This window comes from Mustela nigripes, chromosome X (genome assembly GCF_022355385.1).
Source record: "Mustela nigripes isolate SB6536 chromosome X, MUSNIG.SB6536, whole genome shotgun sequence".
Taxonomy (NCBI): Eukaryota; Metazoa; Chordata; class Mammalia; order Carnivora; family Mustelidae; genus Mustela; species Mustela nigripes.
The window spans coordinates 107,278,817-107,299,973 of NC_081575.1; the positions used below are offsets into that span (position 1 = coordinate 107,278,817).

The 21,157-nt window shown below is 34.2% G+C and overlaps 1 protein-coding gene across 5 annotated transcripts in view; it reads right to left on the reverse strand.

The window, feature by feature from the left end:
• The window catches only part of CNKSR2 (connector enhancer of kinase suppressor of Ras 2), a 280,721-nt gene that overhangs the window by 183,551 nt on the left and 76,013 nt on the right, over positions 1-21,157 (reverse strand). For all 5 annotated transcript variants that reach the window (XM_059384801.1, XM_059384800.1, XM_059384799.1 and 2 more), the window contains exon 4: positions 5,920-6,007. In XM_059384801.1, coding sequence (XP_059240784.1) covers positions 5,920-6,007 — 88 coding nt within the window. The remainder of the gene's footprint in view (positions 1-5,919; positions 6,008-21,157) is intronic.

Consider the following 21,157-nt stretch of genomic DNA (forward strand, 5'->3'; position numbering starts at 1 on the left):
AATTAAAACAAATATAGTAGATTAAATCAATTCCTCCAAACAGAGCTTGTTAAAGAAATTTATAGTCTCTTTCTCCTCTAATGTTAGCACCACTTTAAATATAGGTAGCCAATATCAAGAGGCATTTTCCACTTACTTCATAGTACCACCCCTTTGTGTTAAGAAGGGGAAAAAAGCTATTTGTGACAGTTTATTTTTAGATATTGATCATCTCCTCTTGCTGCAAAGGGAATAAAAATAATTAAAGTTGAGTGAAAAATAATTTGAAGTACAGCATATTTCAAAGCGTAACTATCATCATAACTGTTCAGATGAGATTTCTTGAAAGCCTGGTAATAAATGCATGCCCTAGATATTTTTTTTAAATCTACACTTTGCTTATTCCGATTGGCCTCTTTTACTGGTAGCTTAAGTTTAATTCCTGTCTTCTGATACTGCGTACAATTCCAAATGAATGCAGTGATTAGTGTGTATACAATGGCTGAATGAGATCATTAGATGGACACTGACTGTAAACTGTACCATTTATTTTAAAATATAGTAAGTAGGGGCACCTGGGGGGCTCAGTCATTAAGTGTCTGCCTTTGGCTCAGGCTATGATGCCAGTGTGCTCAGACTGCCCAACGTTAGGCTCCCTGCTCAGTGGGAATGCTGCATCTCTCTCTCTCTCCAACTCCCCCCACTTGTGTTCCCTCTCTCACTCTCTTTCTCTTTGTCAAATAAAAAAAAACAAATAAAAATCTAAAAGAATACAGTAAGTAATTGTCTATGCTGTGCTCTTTTATCAAAGTATTACTTTAATATATATAGCATTCATTTTTTTCTGACAGCTCAAATTCATTTTAGAAAATAAGGAAAATAGAGGGTATGGAGAGGGTGGTTGCATTATGGACATTCGGGAGGGTCTGTGCTATGGTGAGTGCTGTGAAGTGTGTAAACCTGGCGATTCACACACCTGTACCTCTGGGGCTAATAATACATTACATGTTAATAAAGATAATTAAAACAAAAGAAAATACAGAAAATAAAAGAAAGTAATCTAAATGAAAATCCCTCATAATTTCATTATCAGGAAACAACACCTACATTTTAAAAAGATTTTATTTATTTATTTATTTGAGAGAGAGAGAGAGAGACAGAGACAAAGATAACAACAGAGAGCACCAGTGGGGAGGAGAGGGAGAATCACACTTCTGTTGAGCAGGAAGCCGGATGTGGGCTTGATTCCAGGACCCTAGGATAATGATCTGAGGGTGAGGCAGACGCTTAGCCAATTGAACCACCCAGATACCCCAATAAACTCCTATTTTATTTCATTATTTTATCCATCAACATCATTCCTATTGTTACGATAGGTAGTAACAGACAAGAGCCCAGAAAAGCCCAGTACCAAAGATATGACATTATGTAACAATAGAAAAATAAGAGATTATTTAAGAGATGATTTATAAACACTAATATATCATGCTTATAATTAGTTTTCCTTTAAAAGACATGTCCTGTTAGTATTCTATATTTACATTGTGTTTCAGAAGTTTTGTTCACTTTCATTCTAGCATTAGAAAGTGGTTATGAGGATCTACTCTCTTATTTTAACTCATGAATAAACTAAGATGTAAAGTGATGGCTATCTCTGGATATCTCTGGGGTTCTTTATATAACTAGCAGAGATAGAACTAAAGTAGATGAAATAAAATGAGTAACACTTCAAGCATTTAATTCCAACTTTTTCTTGGAAGAGAACAAATGAGCATGTGCTAGCCATAGGGGACAAATGGGTCTCAGGTCAATTTATTTTAACAAGGATGTAATTGGCACCTACTATATATGAAAATGAACAAGACAACATTCTTGTCCTCAAGGAGTTCATAATCTAACGGAAGTGAGACAATTAATATTCATAGCAGACTATAACTGCTATAGGTGAGATATGAAATGCTATGTAAAGTAAGATCAAGGGATTTCTACATTTGCCCACACAACAAAGAATTATAGCTAATAAGTCAACAAAGAAGGCAAAATATAGTAACAAAAAGTAATTAATAAAAAGGTACACAGAAAAAAACAAAGAACAAAGAACAGATAGGAAACATAGAAGACAAACAGCGAGGTAGTATAAATAGTAACATTAAATATAAATGGTCTAAGTAGGAAGAAGGTACAAAGAGTTGTGGGAAATAGTAACAGTTTCATGAATAAGGCACTTCCTAGAGGCTTTAAAGAATAGAACATAATTCTACCAGGCTGAGATAAGAAAATATATGGAGCATGTCCTAAGGAGACCCCGCACCCTAGAAAGATGAGACCACAAAATCTATTTTACACAATAACTCATCTACATGAACTGGACTATGATTAAAATATATGGGAGTACTGGAAGATAAAACTGAAATTATGGTAGGACCCTACTTGGAACCCCCATGAATTCCAAAGAAAAGAGTTTCTAATCAATTTGGAAATCAGAAGAAAATTGCTAAAAATAACAAAATTAAAGCTGGGCTTTGGGATGACCATATGACAACGATACATTCTATACTTATAAGTAATTTAAATCAAGATGTCATGAAAATATGTTTTGTTAAGGGAAATTGGTATCTTAACATTTCCTTTAAGGTACAACAGAATAGGGGCACCTGAATGGCTCAGTCAGTTAAGCGTCTGCCTTTGGCTTAGGTCATGGTCCCAAGGTCTTGGGATCAAGTCCTGAGTCTGGCTCCCTGATCTGTGGGGAGTCTGCCCCTGTGCTCGCTCTCTCTCTCTCAAATAAATAAATAAAATCTTTTTTAAAAAGGTACAACAGAGAAGACCCAGTTAAAATAGATGATTTAAGATATCTAGTCAGGTGCATGTTGGGATGGCAAAGCAAGAACCAAAACCAGCTAGGTACAGAGGTTTTTGTTCAGAAGCATCTTAAAGGTGACACATGGAACAGGACATGTCATGGGAAAATGAGAGCGAGTTAGAAGGAACTGTGACATATATTACAAGCTGCTGAACTTCAAAAAATAGAAACAGGTAGTGTTAGAGCAAGAAGGGCAAGGCATCTTCTTTAGAACAGAGTGTACAGTGGGTGGAGAGTACAGAAGGTCCTACATCTGAGCGTATTTGGAGTATTTCAATTATCTGGAGTATTTTCAGTAATTCTGTATGTGGTAAAGTCAGAATATACACACAGTTCAACTTGTGGAAACATCTCTCTCTACTCTACCTAATGTTTCCTGACCTATAAAGAGAACGACTTAAACCCATTAATGCCTTGAAGCAGATTCCTAAGGAGAATGTCAGGCCACACAGTGCAAGCTGTTAGAGGTCCTGCTGAGAGCATAAACAGCCTCTGAGGGCAGTATCAGAACGGCAGATGTTTACTGTGAAGTAGTTGTCTATAGCAGATATTCATACATTCTGGACACAAAAGCTGAACCACTTGTCACCTGGATAGTAGATTCTTAAAATAGCAGGCTGGGTAGGAGTTGGTTGGTCATATCTGACATAAAAAACACTTTCAGCACTGGACAATCTCTCTACAAAAGATCTTAATTCACTGAAAATAATTTCAGACCTTCTTCTCAATGAAACATTTGAAGGTAAGAAAAGGTATGCTCTGGAACCTGTAAGTCCTAAACAGAGAAAACTCTCCATTTATGATCTCACTCTATACTTAACTAAAGCTAATTTTTTTTTCAAGATCACTTTGTTGATCCCCTTTTGATATGGGAAAACATTCTGTATTAATCAAGCTAAAATGAATACACCTGAGTACTCTTTGTCAAGAAAACAACATAATTGTCATTTAGATTTTCACTCTCAGTTTATAAAGCAACAGAGAATCATCCAATTACTCAAAAGCAAACTTTAAATAGGGTATTCAGGTCCAGATGTTTGGAGGAGATGAAAGAACTGAAAAACACCACTTTCTGTCATAATTATGCTTGGAAATGAAGTTATCTTGCAAGCTGATATCAGATGGATTACATTCTCATAGAACTGACAATAAATAGGAGTTGCTCATGTATAAAAAGTTAAAAAATATATATTTTTAATCCTCACACTTAATTCTACCTTCTATCAATTGTTTTCGGTCTCATGTATAAATAAAAAGCTTATAAAACAAATAAAATACAGTTATCACAGATCTGGATATGGGGCACTTAGTAATTCTTGTTTTATTAGGATTGCTTAATACAGATTGCTACTGAGCACATACCTATATTAAAAGGCTATGCAAGATTATCATACAAATACTGTGTAATATATATCCCTAAATCAGAGAGAATTTCTAATAATCTGTTATCCATACCTCAAATCTTTGGTTTAGTTTAATGCCTTTAAAAGAAACAGTGTTGTAGAAAATACATTTTTAAGAAGTGTCATTGATAATAAACAACTATAAGAAAAATAACCCATAGATTATATTAATGCTTTTACTCCTGGGCCCTAGGACAGTGTAGGAAAACCAGAATCACCTGAAAAACTAGCAAACATGCAGATTCCTGGGAACTTCCCACAGTACATTTCGGATGTATGCCAAGTATCTGAATTTCTAACAGGTTTTCATGTGGTGATAATGCTGCTCATCTGTAGACCTCCCTGGCCCAGCACTGCCCTAGAACACCATCAGCTAAAGATGGCCTATGGGCCAAATTCACCCTGTAGCATTCTTTTTTTCAAAACATGTTTTACAGACACTTAACCACCCCCATCCATTCATGCATTGTCTCTGGCTCCTTTTGGTCTACAACAGAGTTGAGTAGTTGCAACACACCCTGATAGCCTGCACTACACAACCTATAAAACCTTAAATCCTCAGTATCTGATTCTTTTAGAAAAAAAGTTTGTTGACCCTTGTCCTAAAATGTCACTCTTCTCCCCATTATCCAGTTGGGATTTTTGAAATTCAAAACTTAAATTTACTGCTATCAAATATAAAGACATGCAGTGAGACTGTTAATATATCTCAAAGCTCATAAAAACATTCACAATCTCCACGCATGTCTCTGAGTAACCACGAGTTGCTTTCTCACTGCCATGATAGAATCCTGATGAATGTCCGATGTGCTCCACAATTAAAATTCATGAACTTACTCTTCTTCCTATAATTATCCCTGGTAATAAAGGACAAGGAGTAGAAGAATAAATCATCAGCGTCCCCAGTAATCTTCTGTATTATCTTATTTTCTCGTCTGCTTTCTTTCTGCATCAGTGGATAGGTTAACAAATGCTGGGTCCTGAGAACACAGTGGCAACAGGCTACCACAGGGGCTTAAGCAGCATGGTAACAGTGGGCTTCAGACTTCACAGATGTGTTTTATTATTAACTTTAATTAAATATTGTAAAATATGTACTAGTCAATTTACCACCTTAATGTTTCTTTATACCTTGTCCTAGGCTTGATTCAAACACTTATTTTAGCTGCAGCACTCCTGAAGGCATTTGATTTGGGGATCCCTGGGTTGGATAATATTTAAAGTAAAAAACCAGGACATGTAAATAGATCACTGTTAAAAGCTGTTATGTATATTTTCTCATATGTGCAATATATAAGTGAAACTAATAGTTGTAGTAATAAAGAACAGTGCCTTAGAGCAAAAGTTTTAGACTGTTATCTAAATGGGGCAATTTCATTTTGTGAAAGGAAGTACAACCCTTTCCACTAAAACGTGAGACTACCAGACCTACAACCTAACAGTGATTTCTCTAGAGGTTCACTTTACTTTTTTACATCTGCTAAATAAAAAGCTTGCTTCTTGGGCTACATGAATAGTTTCTCAAATCATATATGTTTATTTAGAACCATTTGTCTTAGAGTAAGAAACTCCCAAACCAGTATCTTATAAACTATTGGTAAAAAGGAATACTTTGCATTGTTAGAGTATGAAATAGATAATAAATTAACAGAAAGAAATGTTATCAGCTAATACCTGTTGCACTATTGTTGTCAGTTCCAAGCAGAGCTGTATGACATTATTCCTTGTAACTGAGTAGTCTGTGACAGCAGCAAATGGTGACCTATAAAGGGAAAAGGAAAATTGTGATTAATAGGAACAGATTTTGGGGCACCTGTGTGGCTCAGTCATTAAGTGTCTGCCTTTGGCTCAGGTCATGATCCCAGGGGGCATCGAGCCCCGCATCAGGCTCCCTGCTTGGTGGGAATCCTGCTCCTACCTCTCCCATTCCCCCTGCTTGTGTTCCCTCTCTCACTGTGTCTCTCTGTCAAATAAATAAATAAATTCTTTAAAAAAAAATAGGAACAGGTTTTGAAAGTCCCCAAATGCAGCAGCCTTAAGTCAAGCTCTTGAATGATAGGAAATGAGTTGTTCTAAAGTTCACATAGCGACAAAAACGATTCGGATTTTAGAAAAAAATTTTATTACGTATTTTAGATAAAAATTCAGAAATTTTATTTTTAAAAATTATTTTATTTATTTTTAATTCAGAAATAAGAAGCGAAGTAAATTCAAGAAACATAATGCTTACTTTTTTTTTCTCTAAAAATTTATTTATTTATTTTAGAGAAAGAGAGAGTATGTGGCAAGGAGGGGCAGAGGGACAGAGAGAATCTCAAGCAGACTGACTCAGGGCTTGATCTCACAACCCAGAGATCCTGACCTAAGCAGAAACCAAGACTTGGAAGCATAACTGACTGCACCACCCAGGCACTCCAAGAAACATAATGTTTGCTTTTCATCTAATTTCTTTTTTTAGTTTGTAATATTTATTGGTTCTTTGGTACCTATAAGTTCTCTTCACTACACCTAAAATAAAACAAATGAAGGAGTACTTTAAGCAAAGACAGTATTTTTTTATTTTCAAGTGAAGATTCTGAATACAGTATCTTCTTGAAACATTCATGATTCAGAGCTAGTAATGAGAGCCAACACTTATTGAGGACTTACTATGTGCCAGGTACTCTTCTAAATGCTTTACATGTAATAAATTATTTTCACAAAGCTTCTATGTAGTAGGCATCACTATTATTCCCATTAAACATATGAGAACACTGAGATACAAAAAGGTTAAGTGGCAGTAAGTGGGAGGAGCTGGTATTCAAACCAAGGAAGTCTGAACCCACACTCTACAGAGTTAAACACTAATATACATACTGCCTCTATGAACTTACTTTCTAAGTTTTATCTTGTACTAAACAATTATTAATGTCAATTCACATCCTTTTTTCAAATAATGTGGTAAACAAATAATAAATATATTCCATATAAGGTTTATATTTACAAGGTTGTCAGAGACAAATAGCAGCAGTCTTTCTTACCAAGTGTTTTGCCACCAAAAGAATTCATAGTGACTTTCCATTACTTCTTATCCACTCTCACCTGTGAATGCCATTCAGGTTTTTTTTTTTTAATTTCTTTTCAGCATAACAGTATTCATTGTTTTTGCACCACACCCAGTGCTCCATTCAATACATGCCCTCCATAATACCCACCACCAGGCTCCCCCGACCTCCCACCCCCAGCCCCTTCAAAACCCTCAGGTTGTTTTTCAGAGTCCATAGACTCTCTCACGGTTCACCTCCCCTTCTAATTTCCCTCAACTATGTTGGTGGGAATGCAAATTGGTGCAGCCACTTTGGAGAACAGTGTGGAGATTCCTCAAGAAATTAAAAATAGAGCTTCCCTATGACCCTGCAGTTGCACTACTGGGTATTTACCCCAAAGATACAGATGTAGTGAAAAGAAGGGCCCATCAGGTTTTTTAAGGCCAAATCTTATAGGATTTGGGGGGCTCAGTTTAATGAAAAGAAAATAAAATCACTAATATAAAAGAAGGCATGGAGGTGAAAATTCAGTGAAATTATTGTATCCTTAGTGCTTTAGACCTCCTTCTATTTGATATCTCTTCAGGTAATTTACTAAGAATGCATATGGAACTGCTTCTGGGTAATAAATAATTTGTTTCTTCTAGCAAACTCTACAACTCAAGCAACTCCCACTTTCACATAGGTCTCTTAGATATCCTTTATTGGTTACATTTTTTAAACCTATTTTTCACTTACATATTTCTGATGTTGGCCATTCTGTTAGCTATATCATTTGAACTCCCCCCAAATATTTCTTCTTTTTTTAAAAAGTTTTTATTTTAATCACCTGTTGTTCACCATGACCAGTGCACTTTTTAATCCCCATTAACTATTTCACCCATCCCCCGAACCATCTCTCCTCTGGTAACCATCAGTTTAGTTTGTTCTCTAGAGTTAAGAGTATGTTCCTTGCTTTGTCACTTTTCTTTCCCCTTTGCTCATTTTTTTTTCTTGAATTCCACACGAGTGAAATCATATGGAATTTGTTTTTCTCTGACTTATTTTACTTAGCATCACATCCTCTAGGTCCATTTGTGTTGTTGAAAATGGCAAAATTTCCTTCTTATTATGGCTGGATAATATTCCCACTTCTCCTTTATCCATTCATGTATCCATGGACACTTCAGTTGCTTCCATATTTTAGTTATTGTAAATAATGCTGCAATAAACATAGGGGTGCCTCTATCTTTTTGAACTAGTGTTTTTGTATTCTTTGGGTAAATACCCAGTAGTGGAATTACTGGATACTATGGTAATTGTACTTTTAATTTTTTGAGGAATCTCGATCCCATTTTCTACAGTGCAGTGGCCACACCAGTTTGCATTCCCAACAGTGCCTGAGTGCTCCTTTTTCTCCTCATCCTCACCAATACCTGTTTTTTCTTGTGTTGTTGATCTTAGCCATTGTGACAGGTATGATGTGATATCTCATTGTAGTTTCAATTTGCATTTCTCTGATGATCAGTGATGTTGAGCATCTTTTCATGTGTCTTTTGGCCATCTGGATGTCTTCTTTGGAAAAATCTCTCTTCATGTCTTCTGACCATTTTTAAATTAGATTATTTGTTTTCTGAGTGTTGAGTTTTACGTTCTTTATATATTTTGGATACTAACTCATTATCAGATACATCATTTGCAAACATCTCCCATTCCATAAGTTGCCTTTTAGTTTTATTGTTTCCTTCCCTGTGCAGAAGCTTTTTGTTTTGATGCAGTCTCAGTAGTTTATTTTTGCTTCTCTCCCTTACCTCAGTCGACATATTTAGAAAGAAGTTGCTATGGTCAATGTCAGAGAAATAACCGCCTATATTCTTTTCTAGGATTTTTATGGTTTCAGGTCTCATATTTAGGTCTTTAATCCCACCAAGGTGTTTTATCTATATTTATCTTATTTATTACCTATATCTAATAGTTATCTGTATTTCCTGAGTGGGTTTCTAATTGGTACTGATACTGAACAGCCTCATGTGCATATTTCCTATCCATATATATATATAGTCTTCAGTGAAATGGCTCCACACACCCTTTGTTCATTTGCTTTTGGATTTTTAGTATTCCTACTGTTGAATTTAGAGAGTTCCTAACACATTTTGTATGTAAATTATTTGTTGAATAGGTGACCTGTAATATTTCTTCTCAGTCTAAGGCTTTTCTTTCCATCCTCGTAACAGGATCCTTAGCATACCAGGTTTTTAATTTTAATGAGGTCAAACTTAATAATTTTTTCTGGATTATACCTTTAGTCCTATATCTCAGAAAATCTTCATCTGATCATAAGTCATATTTTCTTATTAAAGTTTTATAGTTTTATGTTTTACCTTTAGATCTGTGGTCCAATTTTGAGTCAATTTTTACATAAGGTGTAAGGTCTGGGTCGAGTTTCACTTTTTCCCCTATGCCTATCCAACTGCTCCAAAAACCATTTGTGAAAGGCTATCCATTCTCCACTGTCAAAAATCAGCTAACCAGACCTATAAAGGAACAGTCTGGACTCTCTCGGAGTCTATCCAGTCACCAACAACAGTTTTGATTACTATAGCTGTATAATAATTCAAATTGAGTAATATCTTTTTCAAAACTGATATACAACTCCAGTTTTTTTCTTTTTAGTATAAACTTAGAATTATACAGTCTGTGGCTATACAAAAATCCTGCTGGAATTTTCATATGAATTTCATTATACCTGTAGAGAGACTTGAGAATGGATATTTTTACTGAGTCTTCCAATCCATGAACACAGTATACAGCATGTATCTCCATTTATTTATATCTTATTTGATATCCTATATCAGTGTTTTATAGTTTTCACATACTGATCCTGTAGATATTTTGCTAAATTTATGTGTAGGCAACTCACTACTTTTGAAGCAACTGTAAATTGTACCATGTTTTTAATTTTGGTTTCTAGTTATTCATGGTTAGTATACAGAAATCTAATTAATTTTTGTGTGTGGACTGTGTATCCTACAACCTTGCTATTTACTTATTAGTTCTAACAGCTGTTTTGTAGATAGGTTGGAATCTTCTATCCAAGGATATATATAATCTGCAAATAGGGGAGGTTTTATTTTTTCATTCTAATCTCTAGGCCTTTTGTTTCCTTTTTTTGCCTAATGCCCTGGATATGACATCCAATAGGTTATTAAATTGGAGGGATAAGAGCAGACAGTATTACCCTATTCCCACTCTTAAGAGGAAAGCATTCAGTTTCATAACACAAGTGTTAAGTTTAGCTGTTGCATCTTATATATGCTTTATATCAAGTTCAGGTATTACTAGTCTGTTCTTACCTTGCTGAGAATTTTTCTAAAGGATGGGTATAGGATTCTACCAAATGCTCTTTTTTACATTAACTGTTATGATCATATGATTTTCATTCTTTAACCCATTGATATGGTAGATTACACTGATTTATTTTTGAGTGTTAAGGCAGCATTGCATACCTGGGATAGCTCCTACTTAGTCATGGTGTATAATTATATTTATATATGGTTGGATTGGGTCTACCAATGTTTTGTGGAGGATTTTAACATGTAAGTTAACAAGTTAACATGTAAGTTCATAAGATACCGGTCCACAGTTTTCTTTTTTTGTACAGTTTTCATCGAGTATTGGGATCAGGATCGTGATCATCTCATAAAATGAGATGGGAAGAATTACCTACTCATCTATCTTCTGGAACAGTGTATGAATTGGTATTATTTCCTCTTTAAACATATAGTAGAATTCACCAAGGAAATCATTTTTGCCTGGACCTTTTATACCCCCCAAAAAATGTTTCTAAGTACAATTCAAATTATTTAATACTCAAAGGATTATTGATAATATTTCATCTTAAGTAAATTTTGGTTTGTGTTTTTCAAGGAACTGAAATTGGTCAATTTCGTCTAAGCTGTAAAATTTATGTATGAAGGCCTATTTGTAGTATTCCTTCATGATCCTTTTATTTTGATCAACTTTTCCACTGTGTTTGTTTTCAGTTTCAATGATTTTTAATCCTTTGTCATTATTACCCTGTTTTGCTTGCTTTAGTTTTATTTTGCTCTTATTTTTCTATTTTCTTTTATTATAAGAATACTTATCACAAGATTTACCCTCTACAAAACCTTAAGTGTACAAGATGGTATCATTAACTACAGGTACAATATTAACTACAGGTTAACTACAGGTACAATATTTTATATGAGACTCTAGAAATGTTCATCTTGCTTAACTGAAAATTTATACACATTGATCAGCTATTATTTTCCCACTTTCTTAAAATGGAAGCTTAGCTGATTGTTGAGATTTTTTTTCTGATATAAGCATTCAGTACTATAATTTTTTTTTATCACTGTGTGCCACAAAAGTTATTATTTGTTCTCTTCTCATTCTGTTTAATATATTTTTTTACTTCCCTTGAGACTTCCTCTTTTATCATGTACTACTTGGAAATGTGTTGTTTGATTTCTAGTTTGATTCCATTATGGTTAGAAATATACTTTAACTGGATTTTAATTCTTTTTTTAAAAATTTTATTCATTTATTTAACAGACAGAGATCACAAGTAGGCAGAGAGGCAGGCAGAGAGAGAGGAAGGGAAGCAGGCTCCCTGAGGCACAGAGAGCCTGATGTGGGGCTCGATCCCAGGACCCTGAGATCATGACCTGAGCTGAAGGCAGAGGCTTTAACCCACTGAGCCACCCAGGCTCCACTGGATTTTAATTCTTTTAAATGTGTCAAAGTACGCTTTATGATGCAGATGTGGTCTATCCTGGTGAATGTTCCAACGGGCACTTAAAAAGAATTTGTGGGGCACCTGGGTGGCTCAGTGGGTTAAGCCGCTGCCTTCAGCTCAGGTCATGATCTCGGGGTCCCGGGATCGAGTCCCGCATCAGGCTCTCTCAGCAGAGAGCCTGCTTCCTCCTCTCTCTCTCTGCCTGCCTCTCTGCCTACTTGTGATTTCTCTCTGTCAAATAAATAAATAAAATATTTAAAAAAAAAGAATTTGTATTCTGCTCCTGTTGGATGAAGTACTCTAAAAATGTCAATTATATAATGTCTTTGTGCTGGCATTCAGTTCTTCTAATCCTTACTGAATTTATATCTGATAGTTTTATCAATATCAAGAGAGTGGATATGAAATACCCAATTATAACTGTGGATTTGTCCTTTTCTTCTTGTTCCATCAGTTTTTACTTCCAAGCTCTGAAGTTTGGTGCATACATCTTATCAGTGATTTCTGTGTCCTCTCTTTTGAAATGTCTATATGCTCATCTACTACATTTTGGTATTTTTAAAATACAAAGGTAAGGGTGCCTGTGTGGCTCAGTGGATTAAAGTGCTGCCTTCAGCTCAGGTCATGGTCTCAGAGTCCTGGGATCGAGCCCCGCATCAGGCTCTCTGCTTGGCAGGGAGCCTGCTTCCCCCTCTCCCTCTGCCTGACTCTCTGCCTACTTGTGATCTCCCTCTCTCTGTCAAATAAATAAATAAAATATTAAAAAAATACAAAGGTAATATTCACATAGTACATATTAACATTCTGTTTCTCATATGTTTGTTGCAAGTATTTATTTTTCCCAGTTGGTCATCTGTCTTATACTTTGTCACATTTTTCAGGTTTTTGTAGTGAAAGTCAACTGGGAAAAATAAATACTTGCAACAAACATATGAGAAACAGAATGTTAATATGTACTATGTGAATATTACCTTTGTATTTTTTTAATATTTTATTTATTTATTTGACAGAGAGATTTAGGATGGAGAGAGAGCGAGAGCAGGAACACAAATGGGGGAGTGAGAGAGAGAGAAGCAGGCTTCCTGCCAAGCAGGGAGCCTGATGTGGGGCTCTATCCCAGGACCCTGGGATCATGATCGGAGCCAAAGGCAGACGATCAATGACTGAGCCATTCCGGTGCCCCTCTCCAGTGGTTTTAATGTATTGTCAAATAATTCTATATACCATAGCCTATTTTAGGCTGTCTTTTACTAATCTACATTCCAAAAATTCAGTATATTTTTCACTATAATTTACTAAAACAGAGACATTATAAATTCAAATAAAGTTAATTGGGAAAATACATAACTAATTAATCTACATTCTCAGTTAAAAAAAATTAACTTCTTTGTGAGTAATCAGCTTTAAAAAATTTATTCTTATGGAAGTTGTCTGAAACTGGACAATAGAGATGTTGCATAGGTGTATCTGAATCTACTAAAACTCATTAAACTGTACACCTAAAATGGGTGAATTTGATGGAATTTAAATTAGGCCTCAATAAAACCATTTTTTAAAAAGATGTAAAATATAAACATTACTAAGACAAAATCATTTTTTAAAAAACTAACTAAAGGCCATTTTTGTTTCACTGAAGCATAAAAATTGGTATTTTAATTAAGAATTCAACATGCTTCTGGCATGAGTAGAAATAGTTTAGGTTCTTAAGTTTAAAAAGGTCAAAGTCTGTTAATAAAATCTAGAAACTTCATTCAAAAGTGATAAGATGAAATACAGCATGATTTGTCTCATAAATTTGATCTTCAAAATATATAAAAGGAAAAACCTATTTGATGACCCAATGCCTGTAGCAAACTGAATTCTAAGGCATGTTTTCCACTTTCTTGACCACTCATATTTCAAGTAAGACAAGTTTCTAGCTCAAGATTAAATGTCAAGAAAACTAGGGGAAAAACTCTAAGCATATACCAAAGAAAACACTAATATCCTCTTGTAGGGAATTCCCCTGAAGTTTTTATTTTAAAGGCAAATCATGTATAACTATACTAAAGAGCCATTCTTATCCTGAAGATGTTAATGTTTGGTATGATTATTTTGGCTATACACATATGTAAATAAATGAAGACTGACAGGTTCCAATCTTTATGAGTTACCGAAGGTAATTACTCAATCATGCCTTAATGATCACCTAGATAGAGAAACAAAGCTCTGTAGAGTACATGAGCACAATCAGTTCATACACAAAACAAAAAAAAAAGAAAGGGAAATTTATTTTTTAGTCTGAAGAAAAGAAAAAAAAAGCCCAAGTTAGAGCTCAGGCTACTTACAAAAACTAACACAGTGACTCCAAGTAAAGGATATTAAATTCATGGCAGGAAAGCTTTCTGATGCCAGAAAGTTAAAAAAAAAATCCTTGGCTCATCAATAAACAGCCATACAGGAACTATCCTATTTAGATCTTAAAAGTTGGGGTAAATCAGAGGGGGAGACAAACCATGAGAGACTGAATTTTGAGAAACAAGCTGAGGGTTTTGAAGGGGAGGAAGGTAGAGGGTTGGGTGAGCCTGGTGGTGGGTACTAAGGAGGGCACATATTGCATGGGGCACTGGGTGTGGTGCCAATGAATCTTGGAACAATGAATCTTGGAACACTGAAAAAATAAAATTAAAAATGTTAAGCAACTGTTCTTCTTAAATCACCATATGGATAATACAATGCTTATAACTCTTTCAAGTGTAAAGGTTTATGACCCTGTAAGAAAGTATTCTTTGTACGTTCTTTTCCAACAAAAGTAGTTCACTTATGGAAAAGTTATTAGTGGTTCAGAAATGCTAAACAAATTAGAAGCCAAGAAGGAAAACTAAAATGCTAAGAAGTTAATAAGGATATCTGGACTGCCTCACTATTTCTCAGGTTGGCACTGCTGAGCCTGAGCTCAGTCCATGAACAATGGCAGTTTTAACATTAGTGCTTATCTCTGGAATAAAAGGTGCCAAGTGAGGGCACCTGGATGGTTCAGTTGGTTAAGTGTGTATCTTCAGCTCAGGTCATGATCCCAGAATCCTGGGATCAAGTCCTGCATCGGGCTCCCTGCTTGGCAGGAAGCTTGCTTCTCCCTCTTCCACTCCCCCTCCTTCTGTTCCCTCTCTTGCTGCAGTCTCTCTGTCAAATGAATAAAATAACATCTTTTTTTTTTTGGTGCCAAGTGAGAGCAATGAGCATGCGAGAGGAAAGAAGGCCAAGCAACAGCGGGCTACAGTATCTGGTAGTGTTTGAGGTAATTTGGTTTTTGTAATTTTTTTCCTAGTATACAATTAGCTTTTGTCCTATAGTTTTCCATTATGGAAGAAGAAATCAGTTCAACCATTTCTGTTTTTTTAGATAGGGCAAAAGATTTCAAAGAAAATATTTTTGCCTTGTCACTCTACTCTTGTGCCTTAAACATTCAAAAGTTTTCAATGACATAAAAAGATAATATCTCCTTAATATCTTCAAAATAGAATGGTCTTGAAAGGTAGTTTACAAACAATTAGAATTAGGTGTGAATGCTAAAAAATAGAGTAAATAATGAACTTTTGCTATAATTAACAAAATAAACCTTTTGTACAAATAATACTTACAAACACTGTTAATGATGTTACTGTATAATGTGATACATACAGTTATCTCTAACCCTCTAAGTATAGATTGACTTGGCAAAGCCCTATAAAACTGCAAGAAAGATGAGGTGTGAAGAGCAGCAGGATGTAGGTTAAAAATAGACAAGTAAACCATGCATTGAAAATAAACAGTAAAGCTACCAAATGTGATTAAATTAATCTCTGAAGCTCTTCCTCAGGGAAAGTCTGCTGCTTCATTCAAGTAAATATTTAAAATGGAAGGGATAAACAGCAATTTTGTTATGCTTAGATTTTATATGATTTAAGAAATGTAGAGAGCTTTTTTAAAAATGTTCAGTTAGCCAACATATAGTGCAACATTAGCTTTTAATGTCGTTTTCAGTGATTCATTAGTTGTGTATAATACCCAGTGCTCAACACAACACATGCCTTCCTTAATACCCATCACCTTGTTACCCCATCCCCCTGCCCACTTCCACTCTGAGGCCCTCAGTTTGTTTCCTGGAGTCTATAGTCTCTCATGATTAGTCTCCCTCTCTGATTTCTTCCCCTTCAGTTTTCCCTCCTTTCCCCTATGATCCTCTGTGCTACTCCTTATGTTCCACATATGAGTGAAATCATATGATAAATTGTCAAATGCCCCTCAACAGATGACTGGTTTTTGAAAATTAATTTTATTTGGATGAAAGCTCCACTGAAATTGAAGGTTTTGTGAATTGTAAACATTTCCCCCCTAACTTTTAAGTCTTAAAACTTCAAAAGGTTTTTAATTTTTTTGAGAGAGATAAAGAGCATGTGTGTGGGAGCAGGGGTGGGGGCAAAGGGAGAGAGGGAAAGAGAATCTTAATTAGGCCTCATGCCCAGAGCAGAGCACAATGTGGGACTCAGTCTCACAACCCTGAGATAATCACCAGGGTTGAAATCAAGAGTCAGATGCTTAACCAACTGAGCCATCCAGGAGTCCCAAAAGGTTTCAATGATATTAAAAGATATCTCACTGAAGCCTTCAAAGTAGAATGTGAACTAAACTTTCTATAAATTAAAATTCTATATAGTGATTTTTCAGTATCTAGGCCAAAATCAGAAGTGACAGTCTTGTTTAGCACTTGAAGAGAAGTACCAAAATGAAAATAAATGTTTATATATGTTCCATTCCTAAGAATAACTTCCTCAAAATTTTTAAGAATTAGTCAACATTGGAAAGGAGATGTAGCATGATAAAAGAACATGACAAATGTTCTTACAAGAAGGGCTTTGGTATAAAACAAAAATAGATTCAAATTTTAATTTTCTTGGTAGAAGAATGACTTTAGGCAAGTTACTTACTGTTTCATATGTAAAATGGGAAAAATGACATCTGCTTTATGAGAATTCAGTGAGTTGATATATATGAAGCATCTAGTTCAGTATCTACAACTAAATTCAAGGTTTTCATCTATTCTTTCTCTTCCTCTTTCCCCTTTCAAGTGAGATAAAATAAAAATTGCAATAAACACATATCATATTGCCATGCATGCAAGTTCTTCCCAAAATGCAGTACAAAATTTAATGCCAAAAGATTTATCACTGTTTCTTTAAATTAAAATAAATCTACACCAACAAATTAAAATATTAAGATTTTTTTTGTCAATCTCATTTCTATGGAAATTTTTATAATTAAGTACCTAAGTTCTAAGTTCTTCAAAAGCAAACAAAAATAAACAAGACAGGACATATTATTACCTTTTATAAAGAAAGCATAAAGAGCTTAGTTTTGTTCTAGAACTTAAAATTATTAACTAAATTTATTTAGAGAAGAGGTAGGGAGTTAAATAATGATTCTACAAATAACTAGCAAATGTTGTTAGTGTTCATCCTTTGATATTATTTAGAAGGAAATAAGTTCAATATATTCCTCATATGCCTTTGGTGAACAAGGTCAATGAATTATAGAATAGTAGTGCTTAGAAGAGAACTTCAAATTCTGCAAGATTTATATCCTATTTTAAAAAGAAAATAAAAACAAAAGTTAAGGTTCAAGATTACTCAGAACTAGAGGCAGAGCTGAAATTCAACCCTTTCTCGCCTTTTGCTCCTTTGCACTACTTCATAATGTCTTTTAGCCAGAATTCACAATCATGGTCATGGGGAACACTGTTCTTTTGGCTATTCTAACAATGATTAATGCATTTTGTTTTCTGTGTAGCTTATAAGACACAGTGAAACAAGAGGACATATGAAGTGTTGTCTTGTGTTCTTGTTGCTACCCAGAAAACTTTTTTTTCTTTGAAAGGAATAAAAATATAACTTAAATACAGACCCACTAATAATCTCTGATAAAAGTCTGGGTTACCATCAGGAAAAAAACAGCCTAAGCATTTTACCTGGCATAGTTATAGATAAAGTCCTATTATATTTAAATTGATTTCAGGACTTTCTAAAATTTATATTAGCCAAGGAACAGTTAAGATATTCATACAATCCACCATAGAGGAGGAAGCAAAGTCAAGCTCCCAAATATAGAAGTAGTATTCATCCTTTACCTCTCTTCTATCACCACTAAAAATTTAAGAATCTATGAAAAATGGAAGTTAACACTACACAAAACTATTCTGAACTACAAACCATCTCACAGAAAAATTTCTTCAGAGAGGAATTCTCACCTTTAATTCATAACCAATTCATATATTCCAGTTTTCCTGATTTCTAAATAAAATCACTAAACTGTTGCTAGTATGGTCACTTATATCCTGATTCCCTCATTTGCTACATACTTTCAGTTCTCAAACTACCTAATCACTCAGCAACATTTAATCCTACTCACCACCTACTTTTCCCCCTAAAACTCTACTACCACATTAAATGTTCTCACAACTCAGACAAAAAAAGTAATTAAATGAGGTGATGGATGTATTAGTTAACCTTACTGCAGTAATCATTTCAATATATATATATATATAAAATTTGATACATATATGTATATATATCTTAAATATGCTGTATATCTTAAACTTACATAGTTATTTGTCAATTACAGCTCAGTAAAGTTGGAAAAAAGAAAATACTGAAATCTCAAAAAAAAAAAAAAACAACCCAACAAACCCATAAACATACAAACACCTCTGTACTACCTTTGCTTCCATGACACACTCTCATCTAATTCTCTCCTACCTCTTTGGTTATGCCTTCTCATTTTTCTCCCAAGCTGCACTTCTACTCATCCTTCAGTTGTTGGTGGGTCACAGAGCTCAATTCTTATCCCAGTTCTTTTTTACTCAAAAATATTTACTGAGCACCCACTCTAGGCCATGAACTCTTCTAGATAATTGTGGCAGCAGTAAGCAAAGTATGCTCTCTTGAAGCATACATCATATAATCAGATAAAAACAACAATACATAAGAAAATGATACAGTGTTAGAAGGGTATAAGTGGTACAGAAGACAAATAGAGCAGAATAAAAGGAATCCATTCTAAAACTCTCCTCAGACCACTGTATTAATATATCTGTGACTTTATCACCTATATTTTAACTACTCCCAAGTCTCTATAGATCATGTATTTTTTCTGAGCATCAATAATCTAAAGAACTTTCCAGTTTATCATGCCTCCCTCAAGTCAACATTCATCTTCAACCATAACTTGTTCCTGCTTTGATAATGGCATCACCATCCACTGGGCCAGCAAAGTCAAATACCAAGATGCCTCCTGTCATCTCTAGATCTTACGAGTCCTGGAATCTTAATTATCCATATAAATATCTCTAATGTTCTTCTATCCTCACTTCTACTCCTCTAATTAAAAACCTCAGGAAATAGCAGGATCAACTCTGTTGTCAGATGCCTGGACTGAATAATGTTTCCACCACTCACTTGCCATTTGGTTTTGAATTTAACCTCTGTAAATGCTAGTTTTTCTATGTGTAAAATGAAGACAACCCTCCTGGGGTTGCTTTGATTAAATGAGTGTGGCTAGAGGTATTAGCATCAAACTCATCAACAGTAGCAGCAGCATGATTAATTCCCAAAATAGCCTCTTAAGTAACTTTTCCTTCTATCCTTACCCTTCTTTAATCTTTCTCAACACTACAGTCCTACTAATCATCAAGATCCAGAGGCCTAAACACCATTACCTTACTAAACAGGTTCTGAAGGCCTGCAGGTAGGTCCAAATGCCTTAACATGTAAGAATTTTTTTTTCCTCCTTCTTTCCTTTCTAAAACTTAAGCTTGCTAAAGTCATCATCATTATAGGCAAGCCAGTCTGGAGCTGAAATTTTCTGTGAAAGATCTTCAAAATGTAAACTTCAGTTTCTTTTTTCAATTTACAGTCTCAGCAGATGATTTTAAAGTTATCACAAAATTGTCTTTTTTTTCCTTCCAAGTACGTATTTCATTTTTACAGTCAAAATATTAAATTTTGATTTAATCAATCACTGTGGTATGATGGAATACAAAATAAGCATTGTGAAAACCTTTGCAGCAATAGAAGCCAAACAGATTATTTAAATTACTTTCTTCAAGCTTTTTATCACATTTTCTCTTCTTGTGAAACAAACATAAAACGCTACTGATTAACTTCATGGAGTGTTATGTGTGTGTTTGTATGTGTGCGTGCACTGATATATGTCTGCAGGTGAACTGGCATTTCCTAAAAGCACCTTCTTAGATGATAAAAAAAGTCACCATAAAAAATTATGTAATACAGTAAAATGTCAGAAACTATGATAGTGTTCTAGAAGCTATTTATATGACTATAAACAGCTATTTTAGCCACTAAAAAGTTAAAAATTCTATATTCATATTTGACAAGTACTAGTGTAAAAAGGATATAAAATGAAATTTACTAAATACATTTATTAAGGTCGAGCAAATTCACAATTATAGAGTAGGTCATAGTGTAAGAGAATATAACTAAAATCGAGTATATGTTCTTTAAGCTTTATAATTACTGAAAAGCCTTCTGAAACAAATATATTACATTACTTAAGGACTAAGCCATATTCTAAATATATTTTACTTATTGATTATTATGAAACTTACAGAATTTACATATTTAGAGTGCAACAACTTTAAACAATTGATAAATATAGTTTAGACAATTATGAGAATTAAATTTTAATGATGTCATAATGCAAAAGAAATATTCTGTCCAGCAATTAATTATCAAAAACCTAATGACACAGAGCTTAGTATTAAGATTTGGATTTAGTATCATCATATTATATGTTATTATTAATATATATAAATTTAGATAATATAAGTTAAATTATCTTAGCTTTTAGTTTAAAAATACAAATATTTAAAAAAATACAAATATTTATTTTTATATAAGGCCTCAGATTTTTAAAAGGTCAAAATATTATATATAATGTACATCCCACAGACATTTTCTCAAGAAAGAATTCTGGTAAAATTATGTATTACCAGAATTTGTTGTGAGAGAGGAAATGTATTTTAAAATTTGGTTATTTAACCACCATAATAACATAGTACATATCCCTTACAAAAAAATTCTAAAAATGAAAGAGC